Genomic DNA, 22,811 nt, shown 5'->3' with positions numbered 1-22,811 from the left:
CTCAGAGTCAACAAAAACAACAAAACCACTCTGGAGTAGTGGTTGCCAGCACTGGGCCTGGAGGAATAATGTCTGCTGGTTTTCCTTCCAGATGAGCTCTAAATCTCCACTGCTGTTTGACTGGCTTAACTGAACTCTTTGCTTGTTTAGACTTTTAACTTGTTTCTTCAGTCAGTCCTAAATGTCACATTTTCAAGGGCACTGTTTTCAGCGACCTCACCACACAGAACGTCAGGCAGCCTCTTGCTTGCATTATACAATGACTAAATAGCTCTTAGTGGCAGATAAATTGATGATGAACAAATACATGTGAAAGTGACACTGTATCAGACACTCCCACAAGAGAGAGAAGGAATGAGGGCAGTTCTGAAGCTCAGAAAGTGGCACAGGGTTAATACCCATTGCAACTCTCATTTGACCTTTTGAAGAGCTGAAAGGAAATTTACAATAATGTCCCAAGCAGAAAACTGATATAAATTAGCCTGTGATTAAGAACCCAGCTAGAGCAAAAAACCAGAAGAGACAATGTTCCTCCAAGACCAGGGCAGGGGACCACATAACAAGAGAACCACAACACTTGTAATACTTTTTGCATTACAAGTTGTGAGGGACTGGAACAAGGTTTGTCCACGAAGCTGATATCATAGTTATACTGTATGAGGTCTTCAGATCAATTAGCAGTCAAATGATCTTAGCAGACTGAATGGCCTCCTCTCAGTTACTGTGATCTTCTCAAAGAAGCAGTACCATGGCTGCATCCAAAAACAGGTTTGAAATCTCTCTTCCTTCACGCCCAAGATAAGGACAACAGTACTTATGTAGGACTCTTGGTTCAACTGAACCTTTGATAGAAAAATGATTTGGATTTATTCGTGAGTGTAACACCAGTAGATCAATGTAGTCTTAAAACTGCCTGTACTTACAGATAATAGCTTACTGAAACATTGACAGTATTTCTTACTGTTTTGTTTACAGTAATTGCTATATAAACTACAAGCAAAATAACCGATCTCTCTTCAGTTAACTGTTGTATTTTCCCTAGGTTTCGGATTCCAGGGTCTGTGTCCTGGTGTTGCTGTGGAGGCTGTGACTGCCTGGGTGTGTCTGTTTCTCTGAGTGTGTGAATGAGGCTTTGCAGGGGCTGAGGATGTGAATGAGCAGGAGACAGATTTCCTGATTCAACGCTCCGCTATTTCCTAGAGGGCATCCTGTGAGTCTGGGAAGGTGTTGCCTGAGTCGAGCTTTGGTTTAGAAGTTTTACAAAAGAAAGTTAATGTGTCTGATAATTAAACAACAATGTACAACAGGATGTGTGTGACCAAGGGACCTTGCACTCTGAGAAATGACCGTATCCTTTAATAATACACATTCTAGAGGGTATTGTGCTATTGTACTGTTATTGGTACTGTTGCTAAACATACAGACTGTTTCTAAAGATTGCTGACCACACAGTAAGAGTGGTATTAGCTGGTATGTGGATAATACACATCTCATTATTTGTGACAGGATTGACTCGGAGATGCAAGTCCTGAACTGTTGTCGTTAGTTTTGAAACAGCTCTGAGGCCAAGCTGGGCATATCGGTTCCCTCTTGTATTTCTTAACATAGCCCAGCTATAGTGATGAGCTGCTTTGAGGACAATTAATAATAATAATAATAATAATAATAATAATAATAATAGACTTTATTTTATATAGCCCCTTTAAAGGTGGCTTCTCAAAGCACTTTACAGATTGACAACAACAATAAATAAAAAGAATACACAAGATAAAACACAATTACAATACACAGAGGAGACTGTGGATGGTGGTACTAATTAAATGTCTGAACCACAGTGTGGGCTTTATACAGGACATACAGAGCACTTTATTAATGAGTCCTGCACTACTCTGACTTGAACAAAATTTGCTGCATGTTGTGCTTTCTTTTTGATCAATAATTAGATGCACATATTTCCCAGGCTGCAAAGAGAGGCCACTGCAGACTCAGGGAACCTGGCTCAGCTCCAGAGGGAATCACAGCCACAGCGTGTCAGCAGACATCGAAACACTCTTTGCAGTGGATGTCTTTATTTTTTCATTCACCTACTTCAACAGTGGAGTAGAAATCAACAATGCATTTGCTGCCAAAAAAATAGTTCAGTAAATAGAGCAGTGCTGACCACACTGCTGTCCGTGACTTGATGTTTCTTCATCTAAAATCCAGAATTCTATGGATAAGTGTCAATTTTGCCTGTGCAATTTGATTTCTGTTATGCTGACAGTTGTGCTGTCAAGTGCTGAATGCTCTTGAACATACTGTAATTGTGAATACTGTATCACCTGCTGGGTTTCTTTTGCTGTTGAATGATTGGGGATTTTCTTTCTCTGCCTTTCAACACAAGAATGATATTTAGGTTACGTCGTGGCAGAAGTACATATTGTGCTTGTCAAGAAAATTGAGAGATATTGACCTCCGCTCCAAGCGAGTATCTGGACTGTAGCTGAGATATACAGTATTACTTGGCATTTCTACACTATATTCTGTGATTTCTTCCATAATCAATTAGAAAGAAGATATTAATATTTTTCCCAAGCTGTTTCTTGATGGGTTCTGTTTATGTCACGTAGTCTAAATATTTTCTACTAGTCCACATAAGGTTGGTTTGAGCCATTAAATTCTCTTTTTTTTCTCACATGTCTCTTTAAAAGATTAGCAGAACACAAAAGGCCTGCAGTGCAGAATATGGTGATGTTCTCATGTGTTTAGAACTGCAAAAATAATGCTCACTAGACACCAGCAGTCAGCATGGCTTTTGAAGTGGTGGGTGTGCACTGAAGTGTAGCAGTTTTACACACAGCCTGTGTAAAGTATATGAAAGGTAAGAATACATACTGTATAAAAAGACAATGCCTACTGTATGTGCCTCTGGAGTACTGAATAAACTAGCTAATCGTGAAAAGGTAGGCAGTTCTACGGAATTAGCTATAAGCCTGCAAGAGCTGTTAGTAAGTCTACTCTGGAAGTTTTTGGAAGGCCTGAAATTAGTATTCACTCCCCTGAGTTTAAAAGTGATGTGAGTTTGTGCTTCAGTCTCCTTTTGCATACAAAACCTCTGAAACCAAAACAAGTACAGCTGCACAACACAAGTGCACTGGCGTGCTTTTTAAAATCTGAAGCAACCTGCAAGTTTGTTTGTAATCTCACATTGGCATAGTGCTGACCAGATCAGTCCTGCTTTAATAAGTAGCTTTTGTGGTTTGTCGTCATTTGATAAAGAGCCACGTACAGTCTGCCTACTTGATCTTTTGTCTCTAGTAAAAAAGAGTAGAATTTACTTGCATTCAACACCAGATGCTGCAGCTTGTTTAACGTCAGGCTGATCAAAGTGCAAGGAAACAGGGAAATTATGTTTCGGAGAAAGTCAACATGGATACAAGATAACAGCCCTCCAGATACAGCGTCTTTAAATGAGCCATTTGGGCAAATGATCTTTAAAAAATCTGTGGTGCCTTGTATTGCCAACCTGTGCTATTATTTCTTGTTCCTTTCAGAGTTGTTTTCGATGTCTGATTCTTGAATAATCCAGAAGATCAAGTGATGCATATCTGCCCATATTTATGGAGCATTGACACTTCTCTTGATAGCAAGCGTCTTTATCCCTATTTTCTTTCATTGCCTCACCATGCAAACTCGAAGCAGCCTTCTTCGGGTGAGGGGTCAAGCCATTATGATATCTTTTTACTCATCATCGATCCTCTTGCTGCTTCTAAATCCATCAGATTCCTGCCAAGACCACACATATTCTTTGACCCAAAGCCCCTGTGGAGCAGCACAATATCAGAAAAACATTGTGCTGGAACAGTACCTCTCACTGGGCTGGAGGGCACCAGTGAACTCCCTGAGTGAGCAAAACAGTCCAACACAATTAGGACAGGGGAACTGTGATGAAGGGACGAGTAAACCACTGTGTCGGCCCTTTGCTCCAAAAGATTCCCTGAAAGATTTTTCTTCCCCCCTCTTCTCTAGAAACCCGACACTTCTCTAGAGTCACGTTTTAACATGTCAATGTGTAACGCTTCTGAATATGAGACAAAGTATTTTATTCTGACACCCTCATCAAAACTGAGAGTAGGAGTTCTGAATGGCATCCCTGCTTTAAAAACCTCTAGACCGAGGACTACGCTGAATGTGCTGGTATTAAATTTACTTGTCGAGTTCCATCCATCCATTTTCTAACCACTTCTTCCAGTTCACGGTGATGTGAGAGTTTGAGCCCATCCTGGCAACCTTTATGTCCTCTCTAATTTAATCCATCTGTTGAGTTCAAGATGGTGAGCAGTTTTTTAGGGCTCTGGACATATAACTAGGAGTTCAAGGGTACAGATTTGCTCCGTTATTAAACTTCTTCCAAATTCTACTACTTGATCTCTTGTAGAGCACCTTCTGCTGATTCAGTCATTGAAAGTCTTCAAAATCAAAGGGAGGGATGTTTACAGTTACCACTTTCACGAATTGTTCAAACTGCAATCCTATGAATTTAAATTATTTGATGCTGAGTTACAGATCAGGGGTGTTGCCTTGTAGACTTCGTTTTTGTTTTTGGAGTAATGGGGTTTGGAAGTTTCAGCACATAATTAAAAGAAGATCCCATAACAGGGAGCTGGTATTTCTTATTTAATTTCTTAAGACTTATTTTTGTGGTCCTCTGTTGTGTACCACCTGATGAACAGGGATTCAGCCTCAGGGGTCTGTGAAGTGAAGGCAGATCAAAGGTGTCTTGTGTTCTTCAGAGTGAGTGAGTGAAAATAATCATATGATATGCTGTCAGACTGCAAAAACAGTCTCCTTTTCAAAAGCTTTCCTGAAAGGTGATTAAAAATAGTGCAGAGCTTACAGAGCTGGCGGGCAGATTCAGAGATGAAGTGGCGCTTGTGTTTTTCAGAGCCGAAATGTCGCTCCAGCCCCCCCACAATCGCTGATGGTATCGGCGGTTTGACTGGGTTTTGATTTTAAAGCAGCTTGATACAATTTGTATCGGTGAGCTGCATTTTGTCTTTTCACTAAAAACCACTTTCCTGAACCAAGGTGATATGCCTCCAATCTGCCATTCCCAATCAGACTCGGGGTGAAGGTTTTTCTGCTAGCCCTGGTCCCCAGATTGACTTTGACGCCATGAGCAATATTCAGGAGATGTCCTCAGTCTTGCGCCACCAGAGTTCTCTTTGTCTCTTTCTTCCCCTACTCACTTTGCTGCAGTGGGCACAACCTTGTAAACCAAATGAAACAATAACACATGAACAAAGGAGACATTTGGAGTCACAGTACAGGAGGTCAAATACATATTTTATTAATATATTGAAAGGCAAATGTGTTCATAATAGCTGTTTCAAAGCAGTTTGTCACGATAATAATAATAATTAATAATAATAATAATTGCTTACACTTATATAGCGCTTTTTTTCTGGACACTCCATTCAAAGCGCTTTACAGGTAATGGGGACTCCCCTCCACCACCACCAATGTGCAGCATCCAACTGGATGATGCGACGGCAGCCATAGTGCGCCAGAACGCTCACCACACGCCAGCTATCAGTGGGGAGGAGAGCAGAGTAATGAAATAACGATCATAAACCCCTCCTCTTAAGGACGCTCCAGCCCTTCCTTGTTCAGAACTATGAATTTTCTATGAATGTTTCTTACAAATGCAGTTGTACTGTACAGTATCTGTAAAACGAAAAGGTAATGAAATTTGTGCCCCTTTGGTTTCAGGAGGCAAAGATATGAAATGTTGTTGTTCATGAAGCAAAACAGAAGGTTGGGTCCCATGGCAGCTACACCTCCCCACTGCCAGTATAATGATACTTTTAACTGTATGTCTCATGATTGTTGTAAGGGATCAGTTACATACTTTGCACTGCTATCAAAGGGAGATATGTAAATATCTGGACTGGACTGGCTTTGTGTTTCTTTCCGCTCCATGGGGCCTTTGGAACAGAAGGTTCAAGGGAAAGCAGCCCGAGTGCTTCTACGACTGAACTGGTTGTGTGTCCTGAACAAAATAACAACATTGCCGTTGCATGTACAGTTTGAGCCCTTAAGCTGAGATGTCACTGGTACAAGCCTGGCTGAATAGGTCATCCAGACCAGCCATTAGCTGGCCAGTATTCCAGGGTGGAGGTGCCCAAGTGTCTCAGAGTTGGGTGAACTTCAGCCACCCAGGTGTCTCTCAGCTTTCAGTGCAACAGTGACTCCTGGATCCATCTGAGTACCTGGAGCCATGGAGTGAGATCTCCTCATTGGTACAAACCCTTCTCTAATGTACTGTAGAGCTCTTGGCATGTCAAAAGATAGATGGCTCTGGAAGGTGGGAATGTTGGGGCTGGGTGGCTGCTGATTCCTATTCTTCCAGTGAAGTTCAGGAACCTTTCAAAGTATAAGGAATAAATATCTGGCCTTTGGCTTGCAAAGGAGATAAATTAATTGGGGATTCCAAAATTCTAAAAACAAGAAGACACCTGCAGTGGAGATTTCCAGCCCAGCCCTATCTGTTAAATATGTATGCTGGAAAACCTCATTAAAATTGCAGTTATTCCTTTGAAGTTGAAGTTGTCCTTCTTCAGTTTGGTTGTCTTTTGAGCCTCTCATTGAAGACAATAGCACTCAGCTCCAGAAACATTTAAATGATAGCAGATGAAATTAAATAGAAAGCTGGGAAACTGGGAACATAAAAGTAACGTAGCTTGACCCGGTAAGGTAACCCAGAATCCCTGAAAGGTTTGCGTGGCTCAGCGGCACTGAATGGATGTCCCACCTCAATGTCTTTAATGACTGGAAAATATAGAGAAAGGATCTCAAAGAAGTGCACTTCTTCTTCAAGCAGGTTGGAAAGTAAAAGCCAGTTCACCCATTCACACAACACTATACCTGAGGTCATTAGCAGCTCTGCAGAATACTTTTGATACTTTTTTTTTCATTCTTTTTAAACAGGATAACTGTAAATAGCAGTTCTGCAGCTGTGCCAGTGTGTGCTCAGCAGGAAGAAAGAAGTCTTTTGAAAGAGCAGAAAAGAGGCACGAAACCACATTCAGAAGACACTTCAGAAGCAGCATATGAAACAGATTTGTCTTTTATGTTGAGTGTCACCACTATCTCTTACTAATTAGCATTCCACCTACTCCCTTGCACTTTCCTTGAACCTTTCCCTGCCTAATGCAGTCACCTTGGTAGAGCTGCTCAACAGGAAGATCTGACAGCTAAATTTCCACTGCCGAGACTCTAATTGAGGTTATTATTGTGAATCCAATCCAAAATTTCTCCAAAACAGAATGGCACAATACAGCTCCCTCCACTCCAAAATCATCTCCCTATAGCATCCACAAAGGACCCCTGCATTGTGTCAATCAGCCTGTACCATCTAGTAAGTGTGTAACTGTGTCGGCAACTAGGGTTATTTCTAGTTCCAGACCTGGATACAACCACTAATATTAAAATTACAGGCATTGTAAATGTGCGTGCATTCTGAAACTAGTTTCTTAAGCAGCGCAGTCAAGCACGTGAAGCTCCAAGAAGAGCTTTTTTGTCAAAAAGTCAAGACATCAGAGTGAAAAACAGTTTCTATCTTTCTGCTTAGCCTTAGGAGCTGTTATATTAATATATTTGTTAGAAACATTCTGACTGCTTGAAGGCACTGTTTGAGAGTCTAAACAATAGGTGCACTAATAACTGGGAGTTAAAATGCAATTGTAAAAATATCTCTTTTCCAAGTGTAGATGGCAAGCAGCCATATTTTTTAACCAATGCAAATTTGCAAAGATGCAAAGATGCATTGTTGTTTGGCGAAATTAAATAGAAATACAGGTCAGTTTTTAGAGCATTTGAACGTTAAATGTCCCTTTTCTACCCTACATAAAAAATGTACATCATTTCTTGCATCTTAGTTTCCTGGTTTCTTCTATTCACTTTGTTGTGTACTGGAAATCTGTAAGCATGTTTGTCAAGAAAGCATGTCAAGCAGCACCATGTGTGAGAAAGAGCAGGTGCAGAACTTTTGTCTTGGTGCAGAAGTGTTGCAAAGGGAACAACTGATGACTCTCAGCAACAGCACTGCTTAATTACTGAGCAAATACTATATAGTTGAACTGTACAGCCATGTCACACCTAACAAATGCAGAGCAACCATAACTGCTACTCCTTCTGTTTTTTCAGGTGTGGACAATGGGATTTTAAACAATCGCTGAGAAACTGCCGTTGTTTCTTTAGACCCCAGTGAACACAAGTACAACCCAAGTGGGCATGGCGTCTGCCAAGAGTGGATACGAAGGGAAGATAGCCGGGCTGTATGACTTGGACCGCACGCTGGGCAAGGGGCACTTTGCGGTGGTGAAGCTGGCACGCCACGTCTTCACTGGTGAGCTGGTGGCCGTCAAGGTCATTGACAAGACCAAGCTGGACAGCTTGGCTGCAGGGCACCTCTTGCAGGAGGTACGTTGCATGAAGTTGGTGCAGCATCCCAATGTGGTGCGGCTGTATGAGGTCATCGACACCCAGACCAAACTCTACCTCATCCTGGAGCTGGGGGATGGCGGGGACATGTACGACTACATCCTGCGCCACGAGGGGGGCGTCTCGGAGGCCCAAGCCAAGGTCCACTTTGCCCAGATAGTGCGCGCCATCTCCTACTGCCACCGGCTCCACGTGGTCCACCGAGACCTCAAGCCCGAGAACGTGGTCTTCTTCCGCCAGCAGGGCACCGTCAAGCTCACTGACTTTGGCTTCAGCAACCACTTCCAGCCCGGCACCATGCTGATGACCAGCTGTGGCTCGCTGGCCTACTCGGCGCCCGAGATCCTCCTGGGAGAGGAGTATGATGCGCCTGCCGTGGGTAAGTTATTTCTATAACTAGTATTTGTATGGAAGCAGTCCCATGACGCAGCTGGTCAGGCGGAGAAGAGAGAAGCTGCTTCATCAGTGGCGTCAAAGGGGAACTCAAGGGAGGCTGAGTTAAATTAGCCTGAAGAGGAATTTAGCCAAGACACTAGTGTTAAGACGCCTACTCTTAATGACAGTGCCAGGAGATCTTTAATGACCATGTAGTCAGGACCTCAGTTTAATGTCTCATCTGAAGGTTAATGTCATCTTTCCTACACTTATGAAGGCAAAAGATCTGGGACTTTCATCTATAGCAATGTTATTAATTCATTCAGTGTAATAAATACCCTTCTCTCTAATAAGTGGGATTGGAAAATATTTGACAGCATGTTACAGGAACTCAGCTAATCAGCTTGACCTAATGCAAGAGTTAACTTAATCTGTAAAAAAACTAATTTCAGTTTGAATTTAAAGAAGTGTATTTTTTAAACATTTTTTTTGCGACAGTATCATTCTAACACAGCTATTTTGTTGATCAGTGTGCATTACCAGCCAGTGCCTCACAGAGAGCACAGTGGTTAACAGCAGATGGATTTCATTCTTGTATTAGAAAGAGTATTTGTATTTCTACTTTAAGCTGTCAACCTAATCCTTGAGGAATTGCATTGTTGATATGGGTATCTGTGGAAGTCTGTGTGGATTTGTCCATCTGCGTGTTTTTGTGAGCCACCTCTGGACTTCACCACAGGCAGAACATTTAAAAATACTTTGAGTTTCTATCTGGGTTGCGTGTGGTCATGCCAAAACTGCAACAATAACCTAAAAAAGGTCTTGAAGGACTCCGTTTTCCAGCCTGGCTATATTCTTTGGTCCCATTACATGAAACTGACAAAGTGCTGAAGGATGTCTGTTTTAATTACGTTTCTCTTTCAGAGCCAGTATGTCTGTAGTTTTGGCGTCTCATACAAAAATCAAGCCAGTACCCCCACCGCAAAAAAGTAAGACCAAGCACATTTACTGTACAGGTCCTCTATGTGAACAGACTAACGTTACTGAAGAAGATTATTTGGGGTCTTTCAGGTGATTGGGAAGATGAGATTCAGTCAATACCTGAGCAGTCATGTGAGCAATACTTGTTGAATGACCTCCTTTCACTTCTGACATTTCATGTCTGTCCTCTGGTCATTAAGGGATTCTGAATGGTTCTTCTAGTTAAATCCTTTGTTCAGAGTTTAGGTTGGGCCAGATCAGATTTTGACTATATCACAGTCTGGTAGGGGTGCCAGATCAGATTTGGACTGTACTACAGTCTGGTAGGAGGCAACATACATATGGGACCATTCCATCTTGTCATGTCTATGGAACCATTTGAGCTGAAACACACCCCTCTTGGGTATTTCAAGAACTTGGCTATGCAGTTGTCATTGATCATATTCCTTCAATTTACACTGTATTAGATACAGCTGAACATAGCTCCTTCATCTGTAACTGGTGCCTTCCCGCCTGTTAAATCAGTGCTAACTTTCAGTAATGCCACTTGCCTGATCAAAACCCCTTAAGCTAATAAGCTGCTTTAGTTGATTAACCACACTGGACACGCTGAGAAAATGAGCCATGGAGGGCTTCTCTGCTGGTAGAGATCAATAAGGGCAGAGACGGGGAAGTTGTGGATGACAAGGAAGGTATTTTCTGAAGCACAGTTTATTCAAACCAGAAAAATCACTGCAGTCTATCTTAAGGGAAGACCTGTTTGAAGCCAATTTGAAATGAACAGATCCCAGCCACTGCGCTGCAGTGCATGGTGGACTGAACACTAATGAGAGAAAGGCTGGCATAAGTTGGCCAGGACTCTCTTGGCTCCCAGAAACCCCTGTGTCCTCCTGTGCACTTCCCCTTGCATGGGGCTTCAAGTTAAAAACAAGCCTTTTGAAGGCGGAAGGGTCCCAGGACTCTGCTCACATTTCCTCCTTCTCCCCCATGTCCGGTTGCAGGGTTTATACTTGTGAGCTGAGATGGGAAAACGCACTACTGGCTGTTCCAAATCAGTGGGTATATAACAAGAGATAATAAGTGATATGATATAATATCACAGCACAACACAATGAAGAAGCAGGATAATAAGTACAGACCAGTAAGGAGCAGTACAGCCTGACAACACTTGATTTCCAGGGGAAAGCAAACAGTGGTGTAGGCCAAGTGCACTTCCAGACTCCCAGCCGAAGACAGGAAATGTTCAATTTGCCCTGACCGTGATCTGGAACACCTGGTGTTAAGAAAATGTTATTCCATCATGCTACAGGGCTGAAGTGAGCCCCAGAAGTAGGTCTGGTTTGGCGATGTGGATTCAAATCATGAATCAAATTTGTACTGTTTTCATGAAATAAACGGTATGTGTTTAAATGACAGAATTTGTTAACTTTGTGCTTTCTTCTAAGTAACAGTGCTAAATATGTTCATACAAGATTACAAGAATTATTATAAATATTGATAATGAGGTTCAGTGGAAAATACCAGACCCACTGAGCTTTTTATTCGAAAGACTTTGACAAGTGCCTTAGCAAGCACTGAGAATTTAATTGCAAAGTGTTTTCAATATAGGGCTCACTGTCTTTCTTTCCTAAGACTCACAGGACAGTTGCCAAACCTGTACCAGTGCCGCACATAGCAAATTTAATCTCATTAAATTCTTCTAAACCATTCTAGCAGGCCTCTGGATTTGCAGCAGGTCCATGGGTAGCAGTCTTCAATTTACTGCCTAGGCCTCCAAATTATTGTGCGCTGATTGAAAGGCTGTTGAATTCATGACAAGAATAAAATGAAATGTTTTTTTTTGAGAAACTGTTTTAAACCAGCTCTCGTTCCTGAATGTGAGAAGTAATTGAGTGCTGCCAACACAGTGATAACATTTCATTTCAAGACTGGGTGATACCTGATCACACCATTAGATGACTTGCCTTATTGATTTATGCACTGGCCTTGGTTTAGTTATGCCTGCGTGCTGTGGACTCCCAGGGCTCCTCTGCAGGTATAGGATGTCCTGTGTGTTAATTAACGCATTCACATTGTGGGCTGTGTTTCTCTCTGTTATAGAGTGCAGACGCGGGGGGTGCCGTCTGAGGGCAGGCTTAAATAAAGGCATTCTGAGAGACTGGCAGCTGACCCGTCTTTCCACACTGAGTGGCATGGCTGCTTGACAAGAGCGCAGAGCTGCTGAGACACACAGCACTGCCTCCCCAAGCAAAACAACTATACCTTTCCCACGGCACAAACCGTGAACCAGATTGGCGGCAGTGTAACCAAGTGGTCTTCACCTACCCTCGAAATTAAAGAGCATAGACGGAACACAGGAACAGTCACGAACGAGAGGAGGTCTTTCAGCCCATTTGGTAGTTAGTAGCTAATTGATCCAAGGCTCTCATCCAACCATTTTGTGATAGAGGCCAGGGTATCGGCTTCAGCTGGATGGCTGGGTAGCTTGATCCAGATTCCCACAACCTTCCCACAATTCCAACAAACTCTCGTTTGTTTCTCTGCTTCGTACAGAAGAATTCTACATTGCTGGATTTGTCAACACACTTTCTTCTCTGTTCAAGGCTAGAACATCTTCTTGCTTTTAGACCATACGAACAGGACATTCCTTTAAACCCAGGAATGTCTCTGGTCGCTCTTATTTCCAGTTTTATGTCTGCTGTTATTCTGTTTGCAAAGGGTGTGTAAGTTATTGTGTGGTTTATTGCAAGATTTTCAGTTTAATGTCTAGTGGAGACTGTGCTTTCTGTTTCACAAAGCATCCAGAAGTCAGGTGCAGTTTTCCTACGTTTGCTGTTTTTTACAGACACACTACCATTCTTGCTTTTGAGTAAGATATGGGTGTACCCTTTGGCATGCTGGGACTAGAATTTTATTTACTACAGAAAATCGGAATATCATGGTTCTTAGCATTATGTTGAACGTTTCTGTGAATTGAGATAACCTTTGGATCATAACCAAATCAGAAACAAGTTAATCAAAATCTTGCTTGTGTGCTGTTCCCTAGCATCTTGATTTGGTGCCAGAGGAAGTAAGTGTTACACGCTGGCTTGATTGCAAAATGGCTGTTTTCCACAACGTAACTCAGTAGTAATGAAAATGGCATAAACTAGCAAAAAACAATTGGGCTTAATTATTTAACTTATTTTAAACAACTTGTATGGAGGTTTATGCACAAAATGGAAATACTTAAAACCTCAATACTTCTCAAATTCTCCAGTGTTAAGTTCATTTATGACTGTGCTGTGTAAAAATCTAGATTATTTAGTTATTATTAGTCTAGTTTATTTCAGATGAAGGAGCCATTGAAATAAAAGCTCCTAGCTTGTGACAAGGGTCCTTACAATGTCTTATCCTTAATAATTTTCTGGATAACCTATTAAAGTAATAATGCAGTACAAAACGCAGTGGGCCTTTTTGTCCTTTGTCATCCGGAATAAATCTTTAGAGACTGTAGCTCTAAAATGCAGGGCTGCTCTTGGTATGCGGATTGGGGTGCTTTTCTCTAGGCAGAGGAATGAATGTACAGTGTGCTATTGTGTTTTAACAGAAAGCAGTTTCATTTTCAGGCTGTCATGATGGCTCGATGGTTTAACAGTTATCCTCGTGGATTTTCTATGAAGCTTTTTTTTTCATTTCGCTTGAGCCGGATTGTAAACAAAGTCCTGGAGGAGGACGACCTAAGCCGTTGTCCAACCTGATAATAGTCTTTCAATCTGCATTTCTTCCTTTTCAAGACCTTTTTCTTAAAAGAAGCATGACTTGAAAACTCTTTACTTGGGCACAATCAGAAAACAAATCTCTTAGTGAATTGGAGTTATTTATAACCAGAGATAGAATTGCTTCTCTAAAACAACGACTTGAATATAAATATAATGACATTTGTCGGGTCCCTTTTTTTAAGGTAAAATAACAGCAAGAGAGATTTTACACAGATAGGTTTTAATGATTTTAAGGTGTTACACAAAAAAAAATCTCAAAAACAAAGCAGTTTATAGAAATGTGAAGATATCGTAAAATGCACATTACTTTACTTCTGCGCATTTATGAAAAAACAAGCTTACTGTTAATATTTCTACTTCCCACGGTGGAGTCAAGGTTGTGGTTGTAAGGGAAAAGACTTCCACTTTGGCAGAAGCTGTGTGTCCAAGACAGTCTCTTCTAGAAGACTTTATAGCATGGAAAAGTGCTTCTGGCAGGTTGCAAAAATGAAAAATTGAGCAGCAAATTTAAAAACCTTCACTTGAAATAGAAATCTGCTCTGCTTTTCTAAACTACTCACCAGCCCTGACAAAATGACTGTTTCAGTGCAGTCCAGTTACAGCCCTTTGTGCATTTGAGCAAAGCCACTGCATCACTCAAATCACATAGCCATGAGCAGAGAGGGAAAACAAACCTCCAGAGCCTGGTCTCAGATTTCCCTCTTGTTCTTCATCACTTGCCATTAGAATTTAACTGAGAGGCCAGAAAGGCTAACAGATATTGTCTATGCCACTAAAGTAAAATGCACAAGTAGCGCAAGGCAATCAGAACATACATATATCTCTGTGGTTGCAATCCAACCATGTGATGTAGGAGATATATATAATCCTCATTTGAATGATCACTAAAGGGATTGGGGTTGCCATTGTCAGGGCGTGTTGTAAAAAAGGGATAATGGAGAACACACTTTGTCTGTTTTTATTTCATTCTGTAGCAGTGCTAATGTAGCTTCTCACATCCCTACCAACAGCATAATTGTGCAGTGCAGACACTGGGTGGGAACTATGGTGATGAACCATCAGGTTTTTAACCTACAGTGCTAGATCGTGTCTTTTGTGTTTCAGTTAGTGATCTTATGACGGTTTTCATTACTTTAGCAAATTCGGTCATTTCCAAAAAAATCTTGGAATTGTAAATGAGTATTCAGGTACGGAAGTGTAATTTTCATCCAAACACTTATGTGAATCCTGTAATGAAAAATGAGTACAGTTCGAAAAATGATGATCACAGATTTTTGTTTGTATACATACATACTGTATTAGTTTCTTGAATCTATAGAGCATAACTCTTTACATATAGGAGGAAACATGCACACCTGGGTGGTGCACAGCAACCAATCCATACTGGCTAGGTGAATACTTTGAGGAAGCCAGACTGTAGAAGCTCAGAGTGGGAACTTGTACAATATATTCCACTTTGGGTTAATTACACTACGTTTTCAAAAAGTGCCATTGGATATTTAATGTCTTAATGTCTCCTCCGTAGGATGGCAACTCCTTAGCTGTGTCCTCACTCATCATACTAGGATATAGGTTTGGAATTTCAGAGGGAAGATCGCCACGTACTGGTCCACCGAACACCACTTAGGCTGTTCCTAAAGTATCCAAGACTAGAACAGCTGCTATCTTAGATTGAGGCTTTGGATCAAGGGTACTTGAGCGTGTGTCTGTGGGAGAAACGTATTCTTTTGGAAAGCCTGAACAGGAGATTGTGCCTGTTTCTTTTCTCAGCCTCTGTGACCTAGAGGAGCATGTTCTTGTTCACACAGATGGTCTGCAAAAGGCATCCTCTTGCACAGCTCTGGGGGGGGCTGGGCCGTGAGGAACAGGGAGTGCAGGAGATGCGTGTTTCCTCTTGAAGGCTCACACAGCCCAGTTTGTTTGCTCAGCAAGTAAAGAACCTGCCAAGTGCACTGTTAGCAAACAGGCCTCTGCAGCCCTGACAGGGCAGTGTGCTCCACAGAAAAACACAGTTCTCCAGTTGGGAGGGCTTTACTTGCAAGAATAACCTGGTCTTATTCTCATGCTGAGATCAGGAGGATGTTCTCTCATAGACATTGCAAAGCCTGGTTTGTCCCTTTCTTCCTGGTTCTCATCCCCATCTTGGCATCTCAGCAGCTGAGCCCTGCCAACACCTTGGAAATGCCAAATGCACAACCCTGCTTCGCCAAAGTGAGAGTCAGATTCCAGATTTGTCAAATAGGATCCTAAATTCCAGAACTGAAAGAGAAAATACAGAAAACAGTCATGCTCTTTAAATAAGAACAGAAGGAAGTTTAAAAACTGAGGGGAAGCTCATTTTGCTTGGTTCTTGGTTGCTTGTAGCTGATTGATCTCAGGGTGTCATCTACAGTATCTGTTTCTGCATGGTCTGGCAGCATTTGAAGAGCAAAGAGCACCATGTACAATTCCTCCTAAAGATCATACTAGCTTTAGTTTGTTTCTTCTTACAGCATAAACACAAACCAACCCCTTTTTTAATTAAACAGAATTAAAGAACACAGCACGGCTAATGCATTCACTGGCACTGTGTAGATAAGCATGCATAATGCTTTCTTGTCATACGTTACCTTGTATGTCCTTGAGACAAGGAAGAATTCACTCTATAAAACTCAATATAGTTATAGAAAGAACTGTTGTTCACAGTTGAAAGGCACCCTGACACACAACCCCGCCCCACCTCCCAGTGTCACACTGTATGAATTAGCTATAGCCTCCAATGAATGAATACACATTGATAAACTGAACAGTACGTTCTTGGCAGAGAGCAGGACTCATCAGCTGTGCACATGTTCACATCTGTGCAAACTTTTCTCAGCTGAAAACAAATAACCAGACTAATCATCCATCCATCCATTTTCTAACCACTTCTTCCAATTCAGGATCACAGGGGAAAAAGGACACCAGTCCATTGCAGGGCACAGACAGACACACACACACACATCAGAGACAATTTTCCATGAAGCCATTTAACCTACCAGTATGATTTTGGACTGCAGGAGGAAACCAGTGCACGTGTAGGAAATCCACATACTGTATAAACAATGCATATATAAACTCAATACAGTTAACACCCTAGATCTGGATTTGAACCCAGGGCCCCAGCAATGCGAGGCAACAGTGCTAACAACAACAACATCATTGCTGCTCACCAGACTAATCAGTTGTGCACAATTTCAACATAATTGCTTTAATCTAGAGGCAGCAAGTATGAACTTTTGTGGCTTAAAACAGCCCTGTCGGTCTGGGGCCTGGTGGCCAGTGTGTGAAACTAATTAATGAAGAATTAATATTGCAGGATCTCTTTATTCTTTACTCTACCCCCCTTCCTTTGTTAAAGCCATTCCGAATAGAGCCCCTTGGATTCAATGAGAGGCTTTAGTGAAGAAACAGATGAGTCAGAACAGTGAACCTAAGCAACCTAAAAAAGCATACCAACGGGTATTCGACGTTGAAAAAGAAAATATTACACTTTACCTGTACTGAATACAAATTTGGAATCAAACTTCCTAAACTTATTAGAACGATGTTGCATGTCTCCAGAGTTTCTCTGATGCCCTGGGTTTTGTCTTTGCAGTCGAAATGCAGTCGAACAAAAGATTCCCAGCCATGTTCAGACGATATCGTAGCCAGTGCTGTTATGCTCAGTTAATCACGCCAACAGGAGCAGCGGGCTGGGATGTTAGTGTGTTGATAACTTCATTAGCTAAGTGGATCAGGTGGTGACACACTGACTGCAGCAGCTCTCTCACTGGCTTGGGCTGGCTGGTGCCACGGGCAGGGTGCCAGAGGCTCTCCCGTGGACTGATGGGAAGCATTGAAGAATTTCAAAGAAGGATTCAAGACAAATTTCCAAAATATCCTGTCTTGGGAAAGTTCGCAAAACGCACACGTCACATGGTGCAAATGTGTCGGTTTTCTAAAAGTAGTCAAAAGCCTTTTTTATTATAATGAAGCTTTTCTGGTCTCCCCAGAACATGCTTACATACTGTACGTTGTTAGTAGAGCAGTGCTACTCACTGATGGACATGAGGTTCTGCCCTGCAGCCCAGGCAAGAGCAGATTGGATTTGGTTTGTTTCCGAACAGGGGCTGGCAACTTGGCCATGCTGGAGGATAGGAATACAGGAGGGAAATGAAATGAGTTTCTAGATGTTCTTCACCCATTGGGGTTTGAGCCTGAATGGCAGCCAAACCACATAATGGATAGTGGATGGATGAAGGAATGAGGGGATGGAAGGAGGGGGGGAGATCCAGTGAGGTGGGTTGTTTCACACTGTTACTTCATACGCCTTTTTTACACAGACTTATCAATACATGGAATAGATTGGTAATTTACATTGTGAAGGCAGAGAAGCTGAAATCGTTCAAAGGCCGGCCTGGCAGTGTGACAGAATCACTTAGTGTATAGGAGAATGATGAGCTCTAAATACATACTGTAAATGGCCCTTTCCTGGTGCCAAGATATCTGACGTTCTGTTCCTCTTTAGCTCGTTTTGCTATTAAATCATACAGCAGAAGCTGTGGCTTAAGGGACAGTCATAGAACACAAACCACAGAATGTGTTCTAATATTATCCTTAGTGGGAGGCCTGATATTTTTGTAGTGGTTCTTAATGCTCCTAAGCATAATGAATAGGGGAAATTGTTCCAGGCAGGAATTAGACTGTGCTTCTTGCCAAGTAACGCTGAAATCTGGTCAAATGCAATTTCAGTTACATCCTGGAATGGTTGGTTTTATGTACAAACTTTTATGTTGTAACAAGCAAAGTATTAGCTGCAGCTGTTTCGTCTGGTTGCCTGATCTTGTCAGCTCTCCGAAACTCAGCAAGGTTGGTGGGTTTCATTATATAGACAGGAGACATCTTAGGGAAATCAATTGGAGAAATTCCACAACAGGGCTGGATGTCCAGTAGGTACTGTAATTCAGCCTTTAAGGCATATTTTTAAGTCCAGAATTGACTGCCATGAGAAACAATGCATTGGATGAGGACACTTCTGTGGAAACTCAGTTTCCTTCCGTACAGGCCTCAGGCTTCAGTTCCTTATCAGTTTCCTGCTCCCGTTGTCTCAGCGTCAGGCCTTTGTGATGTCAGTCAGCCATCTCTCTTGACAAGCTGGGGCGCTGAATGTGCTTTTGTCTGTGTGTGTGTGTGTTCCCAGATATCTGGAGCCTGGGAGTGATTCTCTACATGCTCGTATGTGGGCAGCCGCCTTTCCAGGAAGCCAACGACAGCGAGACGCTCATCAAGATTATGGACTGCCAGTACAGTGTGCCCCCCCATGTCTCCGAGGAGTGCCGAGAGTAAGTCTTCCAGGATCTGTGGGGTACCGTGACACAAAACACCCTTCCTGAAAAAACACTGGACATGTCATTTTTCCTTTTTGTGGGAATGTGTGTCTTACCAGTCCTGCCTGGAACACGTTTTATGTGTATACTATGCTCTAAGGACATAAAGGAAAGGAAATGTAAGTCTGCACATACATTAGCTGTAACAAAGGTTGCAAATATGAGGAAGCCACAGGTTATCTTGCTTATCAACATGTCTGGGCCGTTCCAGTCCAAACCCTTTGTGTAAAATGTTAAAGCATTAGTCCTCAATACACGAGCTCTTCATTTCAGTTTCTGTTTCCAGGTTATTATTTCATTCATGGAACTGAGGTGGCCTATCGAATCAGCCTTGTTAATGTCTTTCAAGGTTTTGAAGGCTTGTATCAAGCCCTCCCACATACTCTCCTCTGATTATGACAACTCTTTGAGACAGTGATTTTAAAATAGGATGTTAAACAATATACATCCATTTTGAGTTATTTTCTTGACGTATACTGTATTTGCAAAAAAAAATCACTAAAGACCTTTTGTTTCTAATAAATTGAAGTCCAAAATGAATGCATAAGGAAAAGTAGAATTTCCTAGAAGGGCCTTACTCGAGAAAGATTCCCTCACAAACTGTGAGCATGAGTAACACACTACCACACAAGTGGGCTTTGGGCTCACTAGGTCCAAAACGGAACCCTGCTGTGCCTCTGGAGACCTCCTAGTGTGAAAATGTGACATTTCATGACCTCTTAAGACCGCTTAATCTTAAAGGGTCATTCTTATGTGTTCAAAATTATCCAGGGAAAGTGACAAGCCCAGAGATCAACAGGGGTAAAGTAACACACGTGTGTTGAGTTGCTCAGTGCTCAGTCTCTTCTGCACCAAACTAGATGCTTCTTTGTGTTGGCATTTCCATTTGGACCCTCAATTATACCTTCTTTACTTCCCATCCAGTTAATCAGTGACCCTCCTAGGCACATGTCCAGACATCCTCAGTCAATCCAACACAGACCCAGTAGGAGGAGTGGTGATCAGGCATGGTCCCCTAAGATCAAATTCGGCCAATGAGCCACAGGGTTTTTGAACACATTGGAATCTGAGAATACCCCGAGCAAGTGACACCTACCCTGCCCCAATGTGTGGCTGCCTGCAGGATCTCAGTGAAAGCAGCCTGGACATAACCCAGGCTCAAACCAGCAATGACCTGGGCTATTGACTTCAAGCTCTGTTCCAAATTGAGCCCTTTAAAGTTTGGTTTGCTTGAGAACCCATCTGTTGCTTTCTTGTCACCAGCCAGGAGCTTTCCAATCTCCTTATTTTCTGAGATTTTCCAAATCTCCTGTGACCTCCTGGGTGCTTGCCTGCTCTACATTTCTTGCCTTGGATGGAAATTTTACAAAAGTCATGCGCAATCGAGTTTGTTGCATGATTCCAAATTCAGACTAATGCTGATAGATCTGTTTCCACTATGCCGAACAGTCTCTAAGCTTTCACTTGGAATTAAAATTGGCAACAAAAGTGACCTGGGGATTTATGGCATGATTTCCCATAAGAGGATGTCATTGCTCTTAAGTGTATTTCTCTATATTACTGCAGCAGATGTTTCCAGATGTATTTCTTCTTTCCTTAAATGACTACTGCCCCATTAAAGATCTAATGTTTTACAACATCAAAAGGTCTTTATGTATTGATAACAGATTTATAGCAAATAAAAAGGCATTTGTTCCTAAATAAGTGGCACATATAAAGGCGTTTCTTTGTAAAGAAGGGGTGCCTTAATCTCCATTTTCTTATCTTCATGACATTTGCTTAAAACAAGTAATTGTGCTTGAAATTATGGCCTTTCAACACAGTTACAGACCCTAAATATAGCGTTACTTGCAAGACTGGGAAAGTTGCGGTGATGAGCTCTGAGAATAGATGAAAGGTTCTTTTGATGGAAAATCTCATTAGAAAATAGAACAGTCCTCTTCATTTCTCACAGCAATTGTCTGAACATTTTCACTCGGGACATTATTAGACAGCTTTCTGCAAATCCACAAATTCTTCATTAAAGTAAAAAAAGAAAAAGTGTTACAAGATAAAAATCTGACAATAGAGAAAGACATTGTAACCTAGCAGGCCTATAGAATGGCAAATAGCAAGTTTCAGCAAGTTCTTTTGACACAATTTCATCAAATATAATATTGTGCAGGGAATGTTTCAATAGGTTCCTTTATTTTAAAGGGATTGTGCAGGTTTATTGTCACTTGGAACATCTGTCCAGTCCCTGAGGAACAATAGCATTTAAGCCCTTTCTGTGCTCTGGCTGCTGTGCAATGGACTGCCACAGAACTGACCGACATTTAGTATTCCTGCCAGTGTAAAACTTGATACATCAAGCACTATGTGTAGAGTTTGCATGTCCTTCCTTTATTTATGTGGGTTTTCTCCATGTGCTCTGGTTTCTTCCCAACTATAAAAGACAAGAAAAAAGATCTGGATCTTTATCGTCCTCCCAGTGTTAACTGTCTGGATCCAATTAGGCAAGTGAGCATAAAAAGTGTAAATAAAATCTCCTAGCCACACCTGGGTGACACTGGATCAAAAGTATCTATAAGTTTACAGAGTGCTAATTGATCCTGGTGTACAGATTCCAGCTCAATAAATGAAGGGATGCAAAATAAATGTGAAAAAGAATCCAGAGAATCTTCTTATGGGATTTGCAAAAATGTTAGGACTCTCTTTCATAAAAAGGTATCATAAAGACACAGATTTAAGAGTGAGATACGACTCCATCCTTGCTGGGGGAGGGAGTGGCGTGACAGTCAAATCAAGGGCCCATGACAGAGCTTAGCATAGAATCAGAGAATGGGCCCTGGTTTGCCTTCAGGAGCTAAGGCTAAGCAGTCACATGGATAATCTGCTGGGACAAAGGCTGAGTGAGTGGATTAGACTCTGAGAGGAGAACTAGGCCGTGTTCTGCTTCTCCCTGGTAGCAAGGCCTCAGAGCTCGGGAGCAGACTCCAGTGCATCCTCCTACTTTACCGGAGCCTTGATCTGCCTGCAGGTGTAGGACACATCCCTTCTCATGCTGGCAGAAAGCTTTTACTAAGGGATGTGAGACTGAGAGGCGTTTTCTTCCAAGGGGGAAGCAGTCGTCTGGTCATGTTGATCTGCGCCTGTGGCTGGAAGGTTGCCGGTTCTTATCCTGCAGCCGGCAGAGGAATCCTACTCTGTTGGGCCCCTGAGCAAGGCCCTTAATCCCAACTGCTCCAGGGGCGCTGTACAATGGCTGACCCTGCGCTCTGACCCCAGGCTCCTCTCTCCCTGTCTGTGTGTCTCATGGTGAGCAAGATGGGGTCTGCGAAAAGACAAATTTCTTAATAAAGAAATTGTATATGGCCTATAAAGTGATCTTATGTTATATTGACATAAGCCTTCATACTGTGGTAATTGTAATTTTTGTAACACCTCCTCAGATTTAGGCGTAGACCAAGTGAAATAATAATTATGTTGATAAAACAACATAACATGGTGGAAACAATGTTTGGTGTTGCCAAGTCCATTGCAAAACAACAGAAAACTGGTGTTTTTTGAGATGTGGAGAAGGGAGCACTTCTGATTGGCTGGAATTTCAGTTTATTATTCATTGATAAATCTAGTATCCAGGATTCATATCGGATTATATCTGTGCAGGCTGGGACCCTTTGTAGTGGTGAAAAGAAGATGTGAAATGTCAAAGTTGGGGGTCTTTACATTACATACAGTATCAGCTCAGACCTGAGGGATTCATCATCAGTTAGGTTAGGTGTTTCATGTCTGGCTGAACAGTCAGTTTTGTATGAACATTGATGATTGTAATCACAAAGAT

The 22,811-nt window shown here is 41.9% G+C and overlaps 1 protein-coding gene across 4 annotated transcripts in view; it reads left to right on the top strand.

The window, feature by feature from the left end:
* The window catches only part of snrkb (SNF related kinase b), a 40,010-nt gene that overhangs the window by 6,809 nt on the left and 10,390 nt on the right, over positions 1 to 22,811 (top strand). The window contains exons 2-4 of one of the 4 annotated variants that reach the window (XM_088613508.1): positions 6,970 to 7,113; positions 8,188 to 8,863; positions 18,802 to 18,943. In XM_088613508.1, coding sequence (XP_088469634.1) covers positions 8,275 to 8,863; positions 18,802 to 18,943 — 731 coding nt within the window. In that variant the 5' untranslated portion in view covers positions 6,970 to 7,113; positions 8,188 to 8,274. Of the gene's footprint in view, positions 1 to 6,969; positions 7,114 to 7,140; positions 7,400 to 8,187; positions 8,864 to 18,801; positions 18,944 to 22,811 lie in introns of those variants that run through there. The other 3 variants (XM_088613509.1, XM_088613510.1, XM_088613507.1) reach the window with 3 other exon arrangements.

Source organism: Lepisosteus platostomus, chromosome 20 (genome assembly GCF_059453375.1).
Source record: "Lepisosteus platostomus isolate fLepPlt1 chromosome 20, fLepPlt1.hap1, whole genome shotgun sequence".
Taxonomy (NCBI): Eukaryota; Metazoa; Chordata; class Actinopteri; order Semionotiformes; family Lepisosteidae; genus Lepisosteus; species Lepisosteus platostomus.
Note: the sequence above shows the minus strand (reverse complement) of the source record. Positions and strands in the feature narration are given on the sequence as shown.